The sequence below is a fragment of the Mya arenaria genome, chromosome 3, assembly GCF_026914265.1.
Source record: "Mya arenaria isolate MELC-2E11 chromosome 3, ASM2691426v1".
NCBI classification, from domain to species: domain Eukaryota; kingdom Metazoa; phylum Mollusca; class Bivalvia; order Myida; family Myidae; genus Mya; species Mya arenaria.
The window spans coordinates 30566961-30590500 of record NC_069124.1 but is presented as its reverse complement, the minus strand read 5'-3'; the positions used below and the strand labels follow the sequence as shown (position 1 = coordinate 30590500).

The 23540-nt window shown below is 35.1% G+C and overlaps 2 protein-coding genes across 2 annotated transcripts; one reads left to right on the top strand and one right to left on the bottom strand.

The window, feature by feature from the left end:
* Window positions 1–70: 70 nt before the first annotated feature.
* On the top strand, window positions 71–7397 carry LOC128228159 (vesicle transport protein USE1-like). Its single transcript, XM_052939314.1, has 6 exons — window positions 71–208; window positions 1833–1882; window positions 3242–3320; window positions 3720–3882; window positions 4890–5065; window positions 6291–7397. The coding sequence occupies exons 1-6, from the start codon at window positions 113–115 to the stop codon at window positions 6468–6470; spliced, it is 744 nt and encodes a 247-aa protein (XP_052795274.1). The 5' UTR covers window positions 71–112; the 3' UTR covers window positions 6471–7397.
* Window positions 7398–13606: 6209 nt separating this feature from the next.
* On the bottom strand, window positions 13607–23540 carry LOC128228335 (protein Wnt-4-like). The gene is made up of 4 exons (XM_052939594.1): window positions 23015–23540; window positions 18201–18460; window positions 15938–16206; window positions 13607–15708 (listed from the first exon to the last, which is right to left on the bottom strand). The coding sequence occupies exons 1-4, from the start codon at window positions 23083–23085 to the stop codon at window positions 15247–15249; spliced, it is 1062 nt and encodes a 353-aa protein (XP_052795554.1). The 5' UTR covers window positions 23086–23540; the 3' UTR covers window positions 13607–15246.

Sequence of the window (23540 nt, the reverse complement as noted above, 5' to 3'; positions counted from 1 at the left end):
CTCTATATGGAGGAAAGAAAATATATGATCAACTGCATACGACAGACGCTTGGTGTAAATTTAGCAATTTCCCATAAGCGCCTTGTAATTTGATGACGAAAAAATTGCCAACATGTCAACACGATTAGAAATTAATTTTACTCGCCTTCTAAATCGTTGCGAGACTATAGCTAGCCAAAAAGATACGTGGGATTGGCGGCTGGAAAAGGTATACATTTATTTCTACACCTTGTAGATAGTTAAAAAATGGCAATGCTTTGTTAACAGATCGATCTGAATTTGTGTTTCATAAAACGCTGAGTTTAATACTAATAAGAGAAAAGTATTGGCTCAAAATAATATATGTGGAACTTTTGTGTTTTTATTTTACAATGCAGTGTTAAATATTGTGGAGTTACAGTTGAACTATATTTTACATTGGTATGAATCAGTTTGCCTTGTGGCGTTGAGGGAACAATGAATATATCCCGGAACAACCTATTTTCGACCACAACCTATTTTCGACCGCCTCCTGAAAATGGGTAAAACACTTCTATTTTGTGTCACTTCCGGTAAAAAATAAGCTCCAATTGTTAACCATAACAGTAGAACTGTCAGAAAACTTCATTTGAAAAAGAATGGGAATGGTAGTGTTAAAAAAACTTAAGTTATACTTGAAACAACACCAATTTGTCATTTTTAATTAATGCCAAATTAGACTCTTTGTTTAAAATCATTTCACATGTAAAATACTTCTTTAAAATTGTGTTGTTTTTGTTTGCCAGATCTTACATATCAACCAAAGCCTAAAACCTATGCCCTATTGTTTTCTAAGTACAGTGCACAACATTAAAAGCGCATAAAAATATGGTATGTCGCTTATTCTTAAATTAATGAAATTTATCTACAGGTAACTATATTGAATTGCATTTGGGTGCTCAGTAACCATAAAATTATACATATTGCAGCCTAGGCAGGTCATATGAGGCTCATTCAGAGTTGGACCAGTGATAACAGGGTTCATGATGGGTGAATTTATCATTTTGTACCCATGTGAAAGCCATTAGAAGGGATGATGCATTCCTTTGCCTCTCTTGTGGTGATAAGTAACTAAAAAGTGACTGTATGGCAAATATGTAAATATTTATTTATTTTTTTTTAAATAAAATACATCAAACAGTTTAAACAAGTTATACAAATTAAAATAAAAAAATATTGTGCACAAACTTTTGTTGCGAAGTTGTAGTTAAAGGTCATGGTCGAAAGCATGTTGTATCTAGGTCAAATACAACATGTGACAGCCGCCATTTTGGATTAAAAATGTAAACAACAGACGATTGAAATAGATTTTATTTTTTTTGTTTTTTGAAAGATGAATGATTGCTTTAAATGGTACACACAAACATTTATTTTTTATTATCACTTATTTATGATTAAACTGTAAATAATCCTTAGGCGGTCGAAAACCCGTTGTTCCGGGATATCCAAATGTTAAAAAAAGTTCCCTAAACGTGCGTTATTTTGGCAATAATATATAATAAATATAGCCATATAGGCCAAGGGAGTATGACGTGTAATTCACAAGTGGCTGGTCTGTGACATATAATGAAGGTATTGTCAATGATTTGGTGTTGCTGTAGGTATGAGTAGTCATGCAAAAACTCATGTCTTTTAATAAGCTAATTAACTGGGTCTTGAAAGCCTGCCTAGGCATAGCCTAGATCTAGCCTTGCATTTGAGCTACAGCCTATATATGTCATAAAGTTACCTTTTTAAATTGTGGGGAATTTATTAATTCAAGATTGCTATTTCACATAATCTGAAAACACGTACCTGAAATATTTTGTTTTCAGTATGTTGAAGCCCTCCATGATCAGCTGAGTGAAATGAAGAGAACAACAAGGTACTATCAGTCAAATGTTACCATTTAGTGCTTTTTCTCCTTCTTTAGGAGAGGCCAAGATTCGGCTACTTCCCAATTGAAAATGTATACATTTTTTCTAAACACAAGTTTTTATACGTTTTTTTTTAAATATTATGGAATCGTTGTGTCTGCTGATGTAATGTTCAAAGTTGTGTTTGTGAAATGAGATTTCAGCTTTTTTATGAAACATAGTTAAATTTTCCCAATTTGAAGCGTTTGAAATTTCCAAAAATGAGAAGGACAGGCCTCCTCTAAATTTGAGCTGAAAAAAACCTGCTGTTGTAACACATTTTCTAGAAAATTATTGTATTTTTATTTGGAGCTCATCAACTTTTCCCAATGACTTTCTGTTCTTTTTTCTATATAATGTTACAACTGGTTTCAAAACTATACTTACTGTTATATATTTAAGCTTGATTTCGATGAAAGCTGATAAGCTTATAAAACCGCCCTTTAGTCTAATTTCTTGGCTTGACTAGAAAACAGTATAGGCAATGTTATTGTCCAAATGTTGAATTAGTAGGGCATGGACAGGTAGAAATGTCAGACCATGGTACCTTATTGTCCATTACCCTATATACATTTTATGCTGCAGAATATACACAAGATAATATAGTAACTACACGATTTCTTTCCTTTTTCAAGCATATCATTGAAAACAAAAATGTTTGGAATGTTTTTTTTTTTATCTTTTTTCAAAACATGACATATGATAGCTATATAAAAAAAGCACACATAGAAGAAGTATCCCTTCCTTGCTCCTTAAAGCTGCACTCTCACAGATTGAACATTTTGACAATTTTTTTTATTTTTTGTCTTCGAACAAGCCATTTTATATCGAAAATGCATGGAAACCAGTTATATATATATAAGACTGCTGTCAGCTGACAGAAATTAGATCGCAGATTTTTATATTTAGGGTCAAAAATTGATGTTTTATGCATTTTTCTTGCATTGCTCTTTTGTCAGCAATCTTTTATCATTGGTTTGCAGATATTTACGCAAAAATTTGCTCTTTCCAAGACAAAAAATTAAAAAAGTTGTAAAAACAGTATATCTGTGAGAGTGCAGCTGTAAAAGCACCAAACATTAGATGGTATTGCTGTAATGGTCTGGTAATGGGTTCTAAATTTGTAACAGGTACCGGCAAAAACATTCCAAGCCCACAGGTACCTGTCCATGCCCTATAGCTTTACCACTCGGTGTTTTTTCGGTCTGAAATTAGATTCATAATGTTAAAAAAAATATATGTCAAGATTAATGTAAGATGACAATGATATCATCTCTCATTGTATCACAAAGATATGAAGTGTATATTTATCTTTCATATACTTCCAGCAAGCCTAGCCAAGATGTCATTCTAGAATACACAAGACGTGTAGACTTCCTGAAAGGCCTCCTTGAAGCTGAGCAAAAGGTAACATAATTTTATCATGTGCTTTCTGGTAGTATATTAATATATATATCATAAAAATGATATTTCGCTCCTTCTAACAGTGAAAATATCAATTTGACATTTTTCACTGTTTTGAAATTTTCACCCGCTCTCCCGTCCCAAACAAACATCAACATGCATAGGGCTGGGGCAAAATCTCAGACATTATTTCCAAAATGACGATGCTTCTGCATATAATTTCGGGCACTTCTCCGAAAAACTACAATTAGCCGTCATTTTATCTTTTTAAGGCATTTAAAAAATTCCAGTTTCAAATTCTTAATGGAAGCCCTATTTGACTATGAGGATATAACATATTCTCAACAAAAACATAGTTTGAGGTAAAAATGCAACACAAGATAAGATTTCTTTTTTCTTTAGGAAAACATAACTGATAAAGTTCTAGCTACGGAGAGACTGGCCCCTGTTTTGAACCATCACAAGGGGTCAGGCGTGGCACCAAAAGAGGTCCACCTGACGGTCAAGTCGAGATTACAAAAGGACATGAGATCCGAGTTACTCGGCGACAGTGATGGAAACATTGGTATGAAATTTGTTAACATTTCTTTAAAGCTGCACTCTCAGAGATATAGCATTTTTGAATGAGCCAATTTTTAAATAAATCTTCTGAAACCAGTAATATGAGACTGCTGACAAAAGATAAGATCGCAGATCATTGATTTATAGACATTTACGCAAAATTGGCTCATTCCAAGACAACACAAAGTATAAAAATGTTGTCAAAATGGTCGATCTGTGAGAGTGCAGCTTTAACATTGGCAGTACAAGGTAAGATAAGGAAATTAAATAAATAAATGTACATATGTTTTATAAGCCATTATGTGATCATAGGGTTTAAGGCAGGTCTTTTTTTAAAAAGCAGGTTGTTGCAACAGAGGCACATTGTATCAGGCTTTGAAGAATTCTGACATTGTAATTTGACATGAAATGATAAGAATTGTATTAGATTGAAGTAAGTTTAGGTTTCATCTGCCAAGTAAATTAATTAGTATGTTTTAATTAGTATGTTTTAATAAACCAAGTAAATTTTTCTTTTTACAAAAACAGAAGAAATACTTTTTTTTTAAAAGTAGAAGGGAGCCCATGCTGTTTGTGTCTGCGGGCGGAACGACAGGGTGCTGCACCCTTCCATAATTCTTTATCCCTTATTCTTAATCCCTAGATGATTCATAAAATACATGTTTTAGCAGTAAGACCATATTTCATGGTTCTTTTATAAGAATTTGTCCTGGCTCCTTCTTTTCCACTCTTTAAAGCTGCACTCTCACAGAGTGACAGTTTTGACATTTTTATATTGTTTTTGTCTCACAATCATCTAAATTGGTATCAATACCTTCAATTCAATCATAAAAGATAACTTACAATAGTACAGATCTCAATTGTTTAGGAAATTGCTGAAAATTTCAACCATTACTTATATGAAAATAGCATTTAATTATTGTTTTGGTTCCTTGCATGGAAAGGAAACAGTGAAAAGGAAAAGGTTCAAATTTACATACAGTTGTATTTTATCCGATTTTTCTTGAACAGATAGTACGAGTGATGGACTACGTCAGAGGCGGCCAGCTGATGATGGTGACATTGACGCAGTGTTAAAACACCATCGCAAAGTGCACGAACGATTGGCGGAAGAACTCTTACATCACACGCTCAACCTTAAAGACTTTGCTTATTCAGCTAATTCTTTGGTGAAAAAAGATATAAAGGTTGGTGTAGTACAGAAATAATCTCATTTAAAAAACAAAACAAGAAAAAACTATCGTCGAAACTGTGTGCTGTTCTCTCTGCAAAAGCAGAACAACATAACTCTTTTATGCAAATTTATTTTTTGAAGAGACTCAAGAATTTTAAGTATATCCAAGTGTGACCAATCTCAAATCAACACAAAATACTTGCATTTTATTGGTTGCTAAGCTATTATGCCTGTATCAGAATAACTGTTAAAAAACAAAAATGTTGTGTCTCTGGAACAATCTTATGCCTTTAAATAGTACTATCACACTTAAGTATAATCATATATACTACAAGGACCATATGGTTGTCCATCCCCACTGTTATTGCTCTATAATTGATGAACACGTTGGCCTAGAAACCACAATGGTGACTGATTTTTAGGTCAGTAGGTCAAATGTCAAGGTCATGTGAATTTGAGGTGAAAAACAGTTTTTTGAATGTTTGAGCATTGATAAACAAAACCTTCTCAGCCATGAAGTTTTACTGAATGATAGAAATTTAAAAAAATATTTTCAGATTAGTAGAGTACCTCTTGAAGGCGTTTCTGAAGATCAACAAATATGTTATAAACTATCCAATGAAAAAGGCCAAATCAGGGACATTTGTCATGATCTTGTTTAAACCTTAAATTTGTAAATTACTGTACAAAAATATATACTGATGAAATATAAGACTTTCCATCTGCTCATTAAACTGTTGACAAAACTGATGATATTTTGGAAACAATTCCATTTTAACGTAAGACGAATCTGAAATACGACACAAGGTCCCACTTCTGTTCTATCTGATCACTCTTTGGTTAAATTGCTTTTATTAAAGCTGCACTCTCACAGATTGAATGTTTTGACAACTTTTTTATTTTTTTGTCTAGGAACGAGCCAATCTTTGCAAAAATGCATGTAAACCAGTCATATAAGACTGCTGACAAAACATCAGATTGTAGATTTTTATATTTAAGTTCAAAAAAGGATGTTTTATGCATTTTTTTTAAACTGTTAGTTACGGTTTTAGCCTTAAAACATTAATTTTGGAACAGAAATATGAAAATCTGTGATCTGATCTTTCGTCCGCAGTCTTTTATCACTGGTTTGCAGATATTTGCTCATTCAATGACAAAATATAAAAAAAGTTGTAAAAACTGTTAATCTGTGAGAGTGCAGCTTTAAGTAACTCAGTGTACCATCTTATATTTTTCAGACCCTTGATGATACCAACAAAGTAGCAGACAAGAACCAAGTTGACTTGACGCGGGAAAGTCAGCGACTCGAGGCGAAGACTAAATCATGCTCCTGGTGGATCTGGATCATGCTGGTGTTTGTGACACTTGTTTTCCTCTGGATGATCGTGCTCATGCGGATGTTCCCCGCTAGGTCTTGATGGCAGATATTGCTGGACAATATGTGTCATACTGTCACTTTGAATGGATTAAGTTATTGTTGTACTGGAAATATTTCATTGGAACTTAGTTTTAATATTGAGAAGGCACTCAATATGATATAAATGACTGTCAGATAGCTTTGAACAGTTGAAAAAAGTGATTTTCTTGAAAAGATATATTCATTGATCAATATTATTCTGAAGCTTTTAGTGCGTGAACTTAATCTAATTTTAGCTTCCTAAACAGGTATTTGATATTACTACATGATATCAGAGAAGTGGGCAATATTTTGAGAGGGGAGACAACTAGTGACTATTTCAAGCTTTGACTCCATCTGCCTGTTCCCCTTCGTCTGTTATTGCCTGTGGACATGCTTGTAAAACGCTTGATAATTTGAGATAGCAGGAAAAAACTGCATAGTGACTGCCTTTTATTTTGGCAATTAATGCAAACTTTTTTTCATGGAATTACAACATTTACTGTAAAAACAATTCCATGTTCAGGGTGTTGAATGAAGGGTGACTTCAAGGTGGTTCTCACTTGTGTCACCATGTTCAATGATGCAATCTTCTCAAGAAGCAGAAAATAGCATAGTCCTTTGTAGGCTAAGAAAAATGTTCATATATTTTCTGTCAAAAAGTTATTTAGAAATTTACGGTTGTGACATGTGGTGACCAATGTGGGAACCCCTTTGAAGTCACGTGATCCTCACCCAGATGATTGAACATTGAAACAAAATTAAACATGCATCTCAAAGTTTCTCAATTAAACTGCTCAGCTGGGTTGTGTTAATGTATGTGGCTTACCTGAGCACAAGGGGAGAGCGAAATAGGGCCTTCATTGGCCTCTTGTTATCATTTGTTACCTGCACATGTTGGTGTTGATTGTTTAACAAAATATTGTGCAATAAAAATTAAAAACCATAACCTCATGTAGTTTTGGTTTAATGTGGTCTTAAACTAAGGGCTTGTCCAGTGGACCTCAAAAGGGTAAAATTGCTTTTGTTGGGAGGGGGGGGGCATAACATAAAAGTGCCTCCCAGACCGGGGGTTATATGTTTAAATGGAATAGCCATAATGACTAATGACTTTATTAGCTGGATTTTTTTATTGAAAATTCAGTTACAGATTGTCAAAAACCAGGCAGGAAGAAGTTTTTTGCTTGTAGCATTACACAACATTTTATCCGTTATTCATGAGAACTTGGCATGTCACAAGTGTGAATATTGGTCATCTATGGTAAAACAAACTAGGTCAAACATGAAGACAAAATGTTGTGTGAAAGTTTCATATGCCTTTCATGAATTCAACAGTCAGTGTCCATCTAGTCTTCATGAAACTGGGTTAGAAGGTTTGGCAGTTCGATATTCAGGACCAGCGTGAATACGGGTCATCTCAGATCAAAGCCTAGGTCATCTCGGGTCAAAACCTAGGTCAGACCAGTGTGAAAATGGGCAATTACGGGTCTAAAAGTAGGTCAGACCATTGTGAATATGGGTCATCTCAGGTCAAAAGCTAGGTCGACAAGTGTAATATGGATCAGCAGCATTTACTCTTTCATCTATAAACCTACATCCTGCTGGAAAAAATCGGATAAGTCAAAATGAAAAATCCGGCGTTAGTGCTGTTTCAGCATTAATCTCTTGTTTTAAAACTGATGTTGCTTTAGTAGCCATTCAATGTAATGTTGCAACTTTATTGGTATTGTTACTTTTATGCCTAAACATTTAACATTGCTGAATCGAAATGTGGAATGTTTGCTCACTCGGCGGTTGCAAAATTCAAACAAGGCTGGCGCGCCTGGAATGTCGGGGCGTTGCTAGTTTCTTGTGTGATTTGCCATTGAACGATTATAACAACAATACTTATTAAGGTACGTGCATATTTTCCTAACATAACCGTACATATGGTGGGAGCATATCAGTATTCTTACCGCCATTAACAATAGTTTGTGGTATAAAGGAGTCACCTTTTCGGTAAATATGTCCAGAGTATAGCTTTGTCAAGCATGAATGGGGTTTGAAACAACTGGGCACATATGTTGGGTGGGTATAAAACGCAGCTTTTTGCGCAGACTGCGTTTTTAGGGTGTAAAACGCAGCGGCGTAGCGAATAAAGATATAGAGAGAAAACGCATCTTTTGTAAAAATACATAAAAAGTATACTAACTTTTTTATGTATTTTTAGTAAAAAAATTTTTACAAAAGATGCGTTATCCCTTTATAAGGTCAAAGGTTAAATGTCCTTTGTAATTGTCAACAATGTGTATAATTTATTATGACCTATCAGGAATATAAGTGTACCATGCGTTGGAGAAAAACAAACATGGCACAAATTTTCATCTCATTTTGACAAGGTGTTGTTTGCTAGACCGAGGTTCCTATTTTGAAGTTTATGGTTACCCGTAGAGATCAAATATTAATGGACACTTCTCAAAATTACTGTGCATAAATCATGATACATGTATTATATATTGCACGAATTTCTAGAATAAACGTTTTCATACATTGTGGAATTTAAGAAAAAATAATTGCTGATGTACGCTGTCACATTATATAAATAAGACAACACAAATTTAACACAACACTAGTTTTGAAACAACGGCTGAATAGGTTCAAGTGTGAATATCTATTATTTATCATAGCTCGAATTCGAATGAGGGTAAACATTAGTTTAAACGTTCTAATAAGTTATGGAATATAATAAAACATATTGAATAAAGAGAGCGCCGTGTTGTCAGAAACATGTTAAAGAATAATTTAAACATGTATCCCCCATCATCCGAATGGTAGTCATTTCGCATTAAATGTCTGCGGGACAATTTAGGGGATATGTGGAAAATGCTTCATACATGTAAGGCCGTTATATAGGTGCGTAATCGCTTAATCTGAGGGTTGTGGTAGACCTGAGACTTGTACCCTGTGTTTCTTATCGTTAATACTAGCGTCAGGTTCATGTATGCGGGTGAATACGTTGCGATTTTCAAGCACAGTGATTTCCCTTGACAAAGGGAAAAAAAATCACTGCGTCTGGCCAGCGGCCAGTCTAAATAAAAGGCAGCGAATGAGGTTTTTTTCTCTCGTTAAAGCCGTTTTCCTAACATCTCTTTGTGAAAAAAGCACGAATTCTATCAATGATTGAACTATACTTGGAATTTAAATCAGTTCCTTTACATCATAGTTTAAGGAAAGTTGAAATAAATGTGTTACTTTTCTTATTCTCGATAGACCCATGCCCATTGTACATTGTAAACATGTATGCCTTTATATACACGTCTAATATTATAATCATATGAAACATAACTGTCAATTAATGATATTACAAACATATACACTATCACAGAAGTAACGCAATTACAGGTATTTTTAGATGTCTTGGCACAAAATTAGACATCTTAGGTCATCGGCATACCAGTCAATGAGTAATGTGCCCTTGAACAAGATTTTTACACATCTGGCTATATTGGACTTTTTGGAGCGAAATTCTCCCAACAGTTTTAGAAATATGACTCCGATACTTGGCACACATTATCACCGTGATGAGTTGGAGTACTTGAACGTGATCTACTGCCTGCTCGTCAAAACTGCCCTTGAAAAAGAGGATTTGATGTGTTCGAATGCCGTGAAAAAATGTTTCCAACATTTGGACAAAAACCGGGGTCAATGTCACATATATCATTCAAACAATTGGAATATTAATATACTAGTAGTTGTGTTTCAATCCCTACTTCAAATTCATTCCATTTAACTATGTGATCAATGGGTGTTTGAGGGTATGCATGGCAGTGATAGCTCTGCATTTGAGACTGCTTCCGAATGTAAGGATGTAGTGCAATCGGAACACTTCGGCCATCTCCGCCACACAACGAGGTGTAGTGTAAGAACATAGCCAAGGTGCTCCGATTGGATATAACGTTTCTGCAAATAGATTGGTTCTTTGGTTCTTTATTCAAGAACCATGCGCTTGTTATTAATAGATATAAAATATCAGTATCAAAGGGGTACATTAAAGGTTTACACAAGATTTTTACATTTTTTTTTAAATGCATTATTATTTGACACATGATATAATTAATGTGTGTAAAGTTAAAAAATATTTACCTCTTTTAAACGAGGCTTTATCAACTAAAAGCTAAATTGTCACAAATTCCCTGGTTAAAGATGCATCAAAATATCGCTAATAGCGGACTATTTGTTTTAGACATGGATCTCTGTCAGTATTGAAGAAATTCTGTCAGTAAGAAACTTCTGTCCCTATATACATGTACCTAAAGGACTTAGTGATAAACATCTTTAAAAAGCCCTGCAGCCGAGTTCCGAAAGTATGACTGCCTTTTTAGGCCGCTAACTTCACGCCGCTAGGCCGCTGAACTGCTTGATCGATTGTTTTGGAAACATGTTGATAAATGCTTAAAGATGTTGATTTATGAATAAAACATTGTTTTATCATTATTTTTGATACAAAATGCTTTGAAATAGAAAATATATTAGGCCGCTAGGCCGCTAGGCCGCCAGACCGCTGACTTCACTGCACTACGCCGCTTGAATGCTTGGTGATTTTATTTTTATTTTGGAAAAAAAGTTGAAAATCTCTTAAGAATGTTTAATTATAAATAAAAAAAACATTAATTTATCATTGCTTTCCAAGAAAACGCATTAGCAATTGGTCTAAAATAGTGTTCAATTTTAGGCCACTAGGCCTCCAGGTCGCCAACTTCACGCCGCAAATCGCCATGCCTCTAGACTTCTAAATTCACGTCGTTAGGCCGTTGTATCTTCAGGCCACTAGATAATGCATCACTTTTTTTTTAAATGCATCAGTCACGTGTTACCTATGTTGTAGCCCAAACGCAGTTGTTTTTTGGAAAGGTTTGATCTATTTAACACGAAAAACGAACGTTTTATGAAAGAAATATTTCCGTACGTAATAAAACACACATTATAATGTCTTTTGTGCGATTAGGCGGCAACTTAGCGTAACGGCATGTGTTTTCTGGGATTTCCCCGTACAAAGTATACATATACATATATATATATGGAGTAGAACTATTATTATTCATACCGCTGCATGGATCTACGGGGAGGGAGCTATCCATGGACGCCGCCCCGCCCCCCCACCCAAAAAAACAACCGAAATCGTCTCAAGCTGCCTTTTTATTTCAATATAGAAGATAGAGTCATCAAAACTACGCCCAAAATGCACAATTTTGGACTTGAGCGTGTTGAACTTCCTCGGAGAGTACCCCTAAAAAACCCTGCCAACATTCAAATAAAAAAGAATGGTTCTGAGTGAGAGCCCCCAAGTTTTACAATCTCTGATATATTAGATGAATTCCGTTTAACACGTCTATTATTTTAGACTAGGCGCTGCGCGGGCATGAAATACCAAACAATATTTATGTAGCAGATTATAAAATGCTTTTAGCGGATGTCCGTCTAAGTAAGGCCATGCTTTCTTTCATAGCAAATAATTTAGAAACAAGCCATCGCCACAACAATCGTTGAATGACCATACCCATCAATTAGGGGCCCCGTTTTACTGACCAGGCAAAATTAGTGTTCTCTCACTGCAAAAGCAATTAACTGGACCGACCATATTCGCCTGAATCAACAAGGGAGGTTATCCGACTGGTTATTATATGTCTCTGCGGACAAGATAATTGCTTCTTTATTGAATTCCATTTTCTCGGATAAAAAGGCAGACTGTCAACGGGCTTATAAAATAATGCAGATCTGCAATCCATTCCTCTTGTTTATTAATATCCGGTAAAACTTGAGCATTCCTTGATTTTTAGGAACAGTCATTTGAGGCTATGTACTTTACAGTTTATAATATATTTACCACAATGTTATTTATTACGAAGTTTTAATTCGTGTATTTCTCAATAATTGGTATTACTAGTAATGGTAGTGGTGTAGGTGGTGGTTAGTTGCTGTAGTAGAAGTAGTAGTAGTAGTAGTAGTAGTAGTAGTGGTGGTGGTGGTGGTGGTGGTGGTGGTGGTGGTAGTAGTAGTAGTCATGATGGTGGTGGGGTGGGGGTGGGGTGGTTGTGGTGGTGGTAGTGGTAGTGGTGGTGGTGGGAATCGCAGTGGTAAGAAGTAGTAGCAGTAGCAGCAGCAGTAGTAGTAGTAGTAGCAGAAGCTGGTGATGATGGACAGTGTACGCATTGTGAAGCCTGCCCTAGTTCACGTGCACGACGACACGCGCACACAGAGACTGGTTATTTGTATGAACCCATTGTGACCCACTCAGTTTTACCCCGCCTTTCCTATTAACGTACGTTTTCAGGTAATCACATTCGACGAGGTGGCCAGGCGCCGTTTGCTCGCTGTTGGAATATTTCCCAAATTATGTGACAATGTACACGGGCATTTCTCTAAGATTAGGTCAATAACCAACAGATTTCCGGAGTTATTACCTTTGACTATGTTTGGTATATGATAGTTTACCCTTCATTGCCTTTATACTCCACACAATTATTGACGAGCATCTAACAAGTTAAAAAGCGGCTAAAAATCGAGCGCGCTGTCCCACGACAGCTCTTTTATAAATCTGACTTTACTGTGACCTTGGAGTTGGCTTCTTAAAATACTTTTTAACTATGCCTTTGTGTGGTTTGGTAAAGAACTCATCATCATCATCATCATCATCATCATCATCATCATCATCATCATCATCATCTTTCCAAGTCACAAGCTCATTGTTATTTTTTATTTGTTATGTATGCCTGTTATTCATGTCGGAGCTAATGTTTCTTGTTAGCACATACCCGACTTTAAACAGAGATTCGTGTATCTTGTATATTGCATCATCATCATCATCATCATCATCATCATCATCATCATCATCATCATCATCATCATCATCCCCACCATTATCACCACCACCATCATCGACATCCTCCTTCTCCTCAATATCATCATTATCATCATCACATCATCATCATCATCATCATCATGACAGAATCATGATCATAATCATCATCATCATCATCATCATCGTCGTCGTCGTCAATATCCTCATCACCATTCAATAGATCACCATCTATATCAACCCTGCTGTCTAGTTCTGACAGAGTTGCTATATGTCAGTGATATTGTCATTAAGATTTTAAAGTTAAGACAAATAGACATGTATGAAGTTTTCTTCTTTATTTGCATCGTTCTTAAATTTTAATGATAAATAATTACATTTCACAATATTTATAACATTTAACAAAGAATACAGACATATGAACTATGTACAAAGATAATAAAAATGCGCATTTCAACAACGAACTGCCAACTGTCAAGCAAATAAAGAAAAGCTTTAACTAGTTTGACATAAAACACTTAATTATTGAAATACTATTTAGTCTAAGAAGTGACATGTTGCATTAAGTTTCTCAGACAGTCATATAAAAACTTAAATAAAGACGCGGAGTGTAAAAAATATCTCGAACTGTTTTCCAAAATGTTCGAGCATATTTATATATCCAGTAATAATTGGGAGGAGGAAATTGGCATGTAGGTTTGACACAATAATTAAAAAGTCAGTAATGAATGTTTTCACCTGAAATGCCCTCAAGTTAACAGGTGGAATTCTTAGCCGGAAGACTTCTTTTTTGTGGGTGCCGGTATCACTAAAGTGTCAGAGAGAATGCGCCTATTTTTACAGCTGTTTAAGAATTAATTGTATTTGTTCTCAAAACAAATTTAACACGTCAGATATTGTTGAATTCAGTTGCTGTACGGCTTAATTTGTAAAGCACACCTTTGCTAGAAATGGAACATAGGTGTTGAAAAGTTGCTATACAATTTACAGCAAATGTACTCTTTAACCAAAATAATATCGTTAGGTCAAAGTAATTTGCAATTACACACAACCTAAAGTGACATGTCTATATAATAAATATACATAACAACTATATAATAGATTTACAAAGTTCTTGTAAGTAAACCGCTATTGTTATTTTGATGTACAATTTATTTTGTGAAATAGTGGTGAATTACCGTGATAAGGAAATTATATTATACTCAAAAAGCATTAATTTCAAGTTCGGTCTTTTTTTTCAAAACTTCATATACAATAATCATGTTACTGTGTAGTTATATAGCACTAATACCTATTTTTAACTGCCATTTGTGGAATTAATAGTGTTTCAACCAGCAATTTTCCTTCAAGTATTCCAAATGGCCATCAATTGTGGTGCACCCCTCAAATAATTATTGCTCTAGAATAACACGTTTCTAAACTAATTTAGGGCTATTTCACACACGAACTTATTAAGCTGGGCCATTTCAAACGAGTACAGCCGTTACTCATTCATTCTTTTGGAAGTTAAAGCAAATAATTTTGGGAACAATTTCAACAATAAAATACTATACATATAACAATATTGTTGACAAATGATCACATATAAAACACTATGACAAATATTTATAAATGCTTCACATTTATTTATATCAAGGTAACATTGCAGAATTTTATGTCACGTCAATAACTGTCTCTGTGGACAGTTTAAGCTTCAAAGCTGCCTATAGTTACTTTTTCCACAAACTAGAATATCACAAATGGAAGAAAGCACTATAAAATAGTCCCTGTCTATTTGGTATTAAGAAGCACATTGGGTGTAATTGGGTTAAACTACCCGCTACATTAACTGTCATTTTCTGTGTATTGTTGCGCCATGGGCCAGATCAACACAGCGTTCCTGCCACCGACGGTTTTTCTTCGACACAACGGAATTATGGGTAATTCACTGTTTAATATTGTGACGTCACACATTGTCGTCTGCTCAGTTGCAGTAATTAAGTTCCTTGGTGAAAGTACATTTATTACAAACTACCCGACAACACCAAAAGAATTTACAGTCACAATCTTCAGTGAATTCCTTAACCACGGTATAGTACCCCCGGCCGCAACACATGAGATTACACCCATCTAGACCGTAGCTGTCCTTGTCACACTGGCGGCCGCGTGTACCGAGTGACCCCTTCTTCGGATTGGGCTCGCAGAAATCGGGGGAGTTCTCGAGGTAGACGAGATCTTGCTTGGATGGGCGCTTCATGTTCTTGCTGACGGGGCGAAGCTTGTTCTTACGGCGGTGGACTTTCATGAGCGAGGCGCCGTCGAACTTCTCCTTGAGGACGCTGCCGACTGACCGGAAGGGACGCATCTTTCGCCAGCAGATCTTCACGGAGCAGGAGCCGGAGACTCCGTGACACTTGCAGACTAGGTCAACCTCCTTGCGCGTCACCTAAAAACAGAAATTGATAATATATTTATACCAATGTCAAAAAGGGTGTATACACAATAATATAATAAAAGTATGTGTTTAAGTAAAGTTGATATATTTCTTGTGATGTCCCGAGCGTACTAACAATGTCTTAAATATTCTTCATAGCTGCGATACTTTTCAAACTATTAACAGGCGGCAAGTGGAACCGGTACACCGTTATAAGCAACAAATGACTTTATCCACGTACCAGTCTGCCAGCTTTGTTGTTCCAAAGGTTCATGAGGGCGAACGAGTCCATCTCCTTGTCCTTGTTGTCCACGAAATCGGACGCGAACTTGGAGCCGTACTTGAGGTTCTCGGAGCAGCCGCCCCACTCGAACTGTCCCTCGGTGCTCTCGGAGCGCACGCTGTCGTCACAGCCGCATCCTTCCAAAGAGCCCTGTGCGCATGCACGGGTGACGCTGTACATGACCCCCGCGGACGAGATGGCGTAGATGTAGGCGGTCTCGCGGCTTTCTGTAAATAAACAAAATGGTTGGTTAGAAATATAGCCATGGGGGGAGGGGTCCTTTAGGGGGTTGAACCCTCCAAACTCACAACCGGACACGTATACATACGATTACTTATTTATTAAAGAACATGCTTGAATTTGCTATGCGTTTATTTCTTCTTCGTGTTTATTTACAATGTCAAAGATCATGTGTTTCGGTCATTTTTTATTTCTATATATTTCCTATGTCGGAGACAGAAATGACAAATAATTACAACTTATTTAATTGAGATGTCTAAAATTTCCTTATAATTCCTGAGGACAGGGAGACGTATTCATGGCACATATATCATGTTTCCATTGACAGCATACATTTGATATACGAGGCCATTCAAACGATGGTCGGCCTGTGTCAGTTAAATGCCATCTTATCCTTATTATAACCCTAATTCATTAACAATTTGTCAATCAAAAGTGGCCATGTCTGTTTTCTATCTTTTAAGGTATTATTCTTTCGTTAGTTTTCGAAAAACAACCTGTTTTCAGGGTTGCGATGTCGCCACTAGAAATATGTCAGAATTATTTTCCTTCAAAGTTGATGTTTAATTTTTCATTCGTCAATTTCTAAAAGATTTCTTACTTTTAAGTTTGCAGTGTAATTTCAATGGAATAAACGAAACAAACTGAACAACAATCAGTCGAAAATTTCGCTCTGTTCAATTCCATGATTAAATATTGATGTTATTTGTGGGCAGTCGCATTATGAATCAGAGAAATAACCCGTACAAGAGTGGTCAATCTAATTTCTAATGAAAATAAAATTTTAGCTATTTCATCGCATGGACATTTTCAAGAGGATTGACTTGTATTTCTTATAGGACTTAAAACAACATATTAACGAAAATAAGCGAACTTGAACTTGTTAAAACGAACTATCCGTCGCGATAATTTATAAAATGTGTTAATATTGTAAAAAAAAAAATGTTTCATTACTTGCTAAAGTATGCGTCTGGTCAAATATGTTCTCCATTTTTATATTTTGTATACATGTTTACCCTCCCTCTCATTTCAGGAAGACGCGCGAACAGCTTACAAAAAGGTGACTATTAATTTCATTTATTTTTCCCTGTGATCATTCAAGTGGGGTCTTTATTGTCGGGTTAATTACAAGACCTTGTTTGCCGAACTGAAAAATTCGCGTCACGGCCACACTTTATTGTCCCTAAAACATCATGTTCTTTAATCGTAAGAAATGAGATGATGTTAACCCACATGTTTGAACAAATAGTCAACTTGTAAAACAAGTGTGCCAGAAATATTTGTCAACATAAAAGGTGAAAGTTATAAGTTACATTAGGCTCAAAATCACACAGATGATAAGCTAGACAATATTCGAGTGAAATACGCCTCGGTGTCTGAAAGTTTCTTTGCTCTATGGCGAGTTTACTCAGATAAGGCTTAGCTTTAGTACGTATCGGCTTTGTGCTATATTAACGAATACAGATTACTGACCGCTCAATAAATCTTTGCATTTTGATAAAGTTTCAACAAGACATTTTGAAATCGTTCGAAACATTTTGGTTGATTTTCTCACTAAGACATAGAATCCAAATTATTCATGTCATAGCATACCATGTGAAATATAATGTTTAAAAAAAACATATAATTTTAAGTTTGGAGCACAAGATATAGACATATGACGAATATCTGTCATTTCCATTTAATAAATAATTATACACTATTTAAATGTAGGAAATTGAATCTTTTTATTAAGTTCAGACTGAAAATAATACAATGTAATTTACGCTTACGTGCGTTTACCATAAAGTTCGGTTTTATATCAGCTACCTAACGAGCTTCTGATCTTTCATTTAAATAACACTCAAATTCGAGTACTTTTTTCAGTCAATAAAATAGCACGAAAAAACGGGCATCTGGCCTATATGTATCCAAAATGGCGGTGTTTTAATACAAAGGTTGGTTGGGTGCGGGTAAAGATTAGCTAGCCTTTATAACTTACGGATATTGATGACGTTTCCGAAGACGTCAGTGTTGTTGAAGGTGGTGCAGTTCCAGCGGCGCCCCTGGAACTGGTGCTTGCACTCCTCGATGCCCATAGAAGCCCCGGCTCCCACCACGTTGATCAGACGAGTCTCCTTCTGACAGAGGGCGCGCTGGCGGGGCTCCAGATACGGCGAGTTGTCGCACTCCTGCACTGGGTCGCTGATCTGACGCTGCTCTCGAGACAGACCGCCGGAAGTACCCAGGACGCCAAGATACCTGCAAAGAGACATTTTATCTATAAATCCAAGGATTAAATCATGTTTAAAAGAGATTACAACACAAAACAAAGTCTTAGAAAAAATGGTTTCAGGAAAAAATAAATGTTGTGATTGAAACTAGTTGTACCAAGCTGAGGTTATGGCTATTTATCAGCAATTATATAGTCGCATGCACTCTTGCAGTATTTCTGAACAAAACATAATATCGTCAGGATAAATAGTGAAAAAAATCTTCTTCCATTACAAAAACTAAAATAGCACAGCATTTTCCTTGAAGAATAGAACCATTGAAAGACGTTCAGGTTTTTTTATAGATTGTATAATGTATCGAGCCGAGTTCAAATAAAACAATTGTAATCGAGGGCTGACATTCCTGGGTAAATATTCTGTTCTTTCCGAACTGACGTTTTCCAAAACTTCAGGGGATAATTGAAGAAATAATTCCTATTGTCTGCTCGGAGGAGAAGCTGTTTCGGTCAAATTAGACTCTGTATCAATAACGAAATGGCTTAACAGTTCTCCTGAGTACTTCAAGTTTTTTGCCCCTTCAAAAACTGTTCTATATTCTTTTATAATTGGCTATTAGCGAAAAGTGATTCCCTGTTAAAGACAGCGCGGTGCTGATAAGCCATATTTCCAACAGAATAAATGACGATATTTGTTGGAATATATTATAAGGTAGAGATCTGACGGGGTGGTTTTTTTCTACAATAAATGAATTAGCATTGCTACAAAATATCTCACTACGTATAATGTTATTGTCGTATTTTTTTCTTCTATTTTTCTTTTACATTGGTGAATTTTTTTGCTAATGACTAGGCAAAATGAGTGTCTTCAATCTAAAAGAAGGTGCTTGCAGATCGTAATAGATACTTGAAATTTTACATGTCAACTCAATGGCTTTCAAATCTAACAACTTTCTTTTGGAGGCCCCTAATTTAAGATAGGAACAAATATTTGCAAGTTCTTTGTGAAATAGTGACTTGACTTGACATTGAACAGCCTAAGTACCATTCAAGTAAAAGTTTACTCTCTGACGTTCGCACCAGCTTGTAACAATGCACCAAGTAGCTGCATGACATTTGTCAGTATACAAATATTGTCTAATACAGAAATAATTTCCTTAAGGAAGCATAAGTAGCTATAATTGATTTTTGAATGAAAAGTGGACCTGAAAATAGCAGGTCTGGATTAAGAGGGTATCGAATAAGAATAACTATTTCCATTTTAGGTGTTTGGAAGTGGAGACTGACAGTGCATTGGTACTGGAAAGTTTGTGCGGTTTTGAAAGTGTACTGTGAATGTAAGACTTTAGTATAATCTTGAAACTATAGCACGCTTCTGAAGTTTTCGTTCATCACATAATATTCAATAATTTTACAAATACATGGGTGAAAGTTTGAATTTTTCAAAATACTGAAAATAGGGTATTTACATAGGGAAATGCCATTTTTACAATACATTATATAGGATAAATATTTTCCAAAATACTGAATTCAGTATCAATACTGAAAACTTGCACCCATGCAAATAGGGATCATTTAATCCGCTCTTTTTCACCGTATGACATTTTTCTCATTTTACCATAATTGGTTAACTTTAAGGAGAAAATGATAGTTCTTTCAAAAGCTTGATTACCGATTCCCTGCTTCTCAATAATCTATTTTCTGCAACACGAACGCACATCAAAAACAGCGAACGATGTATTTCTTATTTTAAAAAATAATTTGCTGATTTACTAATTGTAATCTATTTAGACGTAAGATACAAAAATAAACGTATAGAATGGCTGAGTGATTTAGCATAATAAAAATGCACGAGAAAACCCTAACAAAAAAATCCACACATTTATAATAACCAACTCTTCATTCGTGCAATACGATATTATTAACTTTTATCAAAACAAATATTGGCTGAATACCCTATAATAATATTTATTTGTTTTTCAATTTGCATTTCGCTTTGAAGTTGTCGGGATATAAAGGACAAGAAACACGAAGTTTGAGGAAATTTACTTAAAACACTTCACAGAGGACGGCGCTGGAACTCCGAGCGTAATTCATTGTCAAAATAGGTTCTTTTATGCTTCAAGTGGGCGGTAATAATATGAGTACGTGGTATGAGTCGAGTTCTGAAGTGCGGCCGATCAAACTTAAAAAAACGTTTAAAAGAACATATGTTAAAACAGTAACATTTTTTGCGGTTATTAAACTATAGATACTTGCCCAGAACTGTCGAAAACCCGCGAGTACCCATCATCGAATGAAACGTAGCGTTACGTAATGAGTTAGACGTTGGTATCCGGTACGTGGTATACGGTGGGTTTAAGATTAAAACACTATTTCATGCGCAGGATTCGACAATTTGAAAGCTACATGTAAAAACAAAAACCAGCATATTTTAATGCCCGTATTGAGAAAAGTTGTATTTTTACATCAGTTATATCTTACTTAACCTTGACGGAGTCGTATTTTCTAAATCTTACTTAAGTATTGGAAGATACTAAACTTGAGATGAAGTCAGTTTGAAAATTCCTTTATAGCAATGTAACAGTTGCTGAGAATGACCGCTTCCCTAAACAAATACAAGTTAGTAATAATTGGCAATGTAAAGGCTCTTCTTCAAACAAAGTCCGAGATATAGTAGCCTCGTCTAGCTATATTATTTCCGACAAAGGACCACTGAGAGGTCAATATATCGCTATATCTCGCTAATATACACGCCTGTTTCGGAAACATTGGATCATTTCTTTGAGATGAAACTCGTATCAGCACTAATCAACCAAAACAAACTGTATAAGTTTCACTACCTTTGTGATTCTTCAGGGAACTAAATTTTGCACCATTACGCTAAATAAGTCGCCAAATATCGCAACTCCCTACTAATCCTAGTTGTATTAACTTATCAGAGGCCTGATTGTGAAAATAAAGGAACCCTTTAGATTTAAGTATAATACCAGGAGACAGCTCCATACATTGCTAAAAGGATCTTTCACGAAGCTGTTAAGCCAAAGGCCGGTGGATTAAAGGACAAAGGATTAACGTCAATGTCTGATAGGTGGGTATGAACTGTCTTAAGACTTCTATAGGGACTTCGTACTGACGTGTGTCCGTTCTCACGGAAAATTCTAAAATGTTTTAATGGCTTAAAGGGACACTCTTGTGAGAAAATACCTAGTGCCAAAGTTTTAAATAATTATTAACAATGAATCTTTTATTTAAACTTCAAAATACAAATTATTTTTCACATTACACAGAAATAATTAAAATTAAATCGGCCTCTACAAAAATAATAAAAGTCCCTTAAGTAAAGGTTTAAAAAAAATCTCATGATACATAATTATGATAGAAGCTTTAATTATTTAATGACATGTCACAAGGCAATAAATGTTTGGTTAAAGTTTTGGCATTTATATCTATAATTGCAATATTCGAAGAAATTCATAAAAGTCTTAATTATATGTGAAATAACCGCGTGTTTCTTGATAAAGCGTAGACAGTTATAGTCTCATAATGGTCCAGGCTATCTCCAGCTAAAATGTCTGTTAATATTCAAGCTTGTAACAAAGCACATGTATTGGTGTTTTTTTGATAAAGGTCAAAATGTTACTGCAGAAACTGTATGCTCTTAAGATCGCTTAAAATTTCTCAGACATTTTAAGGCTATCAAATTCATAATTTAATTTATGTTTAAGTTCGGCTTGATGGGACAGACAAAGAACATTCTTTCAGCCGTATCTCTAAATTACAACACACATGTTGTTTTTGAGGAGTAATGAATATTTTATTACGTGAAAAAATCTTTGGCCAAATATTTGTGGCAAAGGTGTAAAGTAACATGCGGTTCCTTGCATTTCCTAATTTAATTAGCATTGTACAAACTGCCAACATGTTTTCCACCTTCAATCAGAATGGTGTTACAAATACTCCATTTGGAACGAATTAACAAGTGACTACGATTTACCCCAAAAGTTTCTTTGATGTTAAGTATCAAATGATTATTAATTATGAAAATAATGGTTTGACAATAGTTGTTTATAACGAAATATCCTGGGCGTAAAGAGTCCGTGAGCATAGCGCAGTCTAGCTACCAATTATCAAAAAAAAAATACATTTTCAAAATAAATAGAGATTTATCATTTCTTAAATCAACTATGATAAAATCAGCGTCAGGTATAATTTAATAAATAAGGGCCTGCATTCATAAAACATATCAAGTCATTTCCAAATTTCAGTCAATTTTTTAAGTAATGTATCTCCCTGATCAAATGATACAACTTACTATTTATAGCTGAAATACTTCATTGATGTTATTGAAAATACACACTTAAATTAAAATCACGCCCGCGCGTATAAATATCTTTTAAATTGACAATAAACACTTAGGAAATCGACTTAATATGATTTATAAACACCAGTCCTGCTTTTAACGTATTAAGTTTTATGACAATCATATAAAACAACTTAAAATTAAAATATAAATGCATGAATTACAATGAAGTTATGTAATATATACTAAATGATTATTTATAATAAACAAAATAATAACTTACCACCATGAAGCACGGGTAACCGGCACAAAACACGTAACCACACAACACACGAGCACGATAAGACGATCCATCGCGCTTAACTGTCACAAGTAAAGTTCTTAAATAACGAAATTCTGTTTTTATGAATGAACACTTCTTAAGTTTAGGAATTTTTCAATCAATTTTTCCCGTGCACCTTAAACTGCAATGTCAATAGGTCAGTGGTTTTCTTAAGTATCAAGCACTTCAGCTATTTCTATATAAATGATAACAAAGTAGTGTCTTCTTTCTATAAGTTAATACAATAGAATTCTTTATGCCCGCTAATGAGGTTTTCTTAAACCTATCACTAAATCTATAGTCTATCTATAACACTGGCTATGTTATTAATCCTCATGCGAAAAGGATATTGTCAAAGGTCCAAAACACAGAGATATCAATTCTCAATATCTTTAAACACGTTCACAGCCACGCAGGGTGACAAATCTTGTTAGTATAATATAATCCAGTAGACACAGTGAATACTTGAATAATATTCCAACAAATA

What these genes read in the sequence shown, in the direction of transcription:
- LOC128228159 (XM_052939314.1), top strand. Translation starts at nt 113, where the DNA reads ATGTCAACACGATTAGAAATTAATTTTACTCGCCTTCTAAATCGTTGC. An exon ending in GGGATTGGCGGCTGGAAAAG is followed by an intron (nt 209 to 1,832) that starts GTATACATTTAT and finishes TTTTGTTTTCAG; the next exon opens with TATGTTGAAGCCCTCCATGA. An exon ending in TCCTTGAAGCTGAGCAAAAG is followed by an intron (nt 3,321 to 3,719) that starts GTAACATAATTT and finishes TTTTTTCTTTAG; the next exon opens with GAAAACATAACTGATAAAGT.
- LOC128228335 (XM_052939594.1), bottom strand. Translation starts at nt 23,085, where the DNA reads ATGGATCGTCTTATCGTGCTCGTGTGTTGTGTGGTTACGTGTTTTGTG. An exon ending in GTTACCCGTGCTTCATGGTG is followed by an intron (nt 18,461 to 23,014) that starts GTAAGTTATTAT and finishes GTCTCTTTGCAG; the next exon opens with GTATCTTGGCGTCCTGGGTA. An exon ending in ACAACAAAGCTGGCAGACTG is followed by an intron (nt 15,709 to 15,937) that starts GTACGTGGATAA and finishes TTCTGTTTTTAG; the next exon opens with GTGACGCGCAAGGAGGTTGA.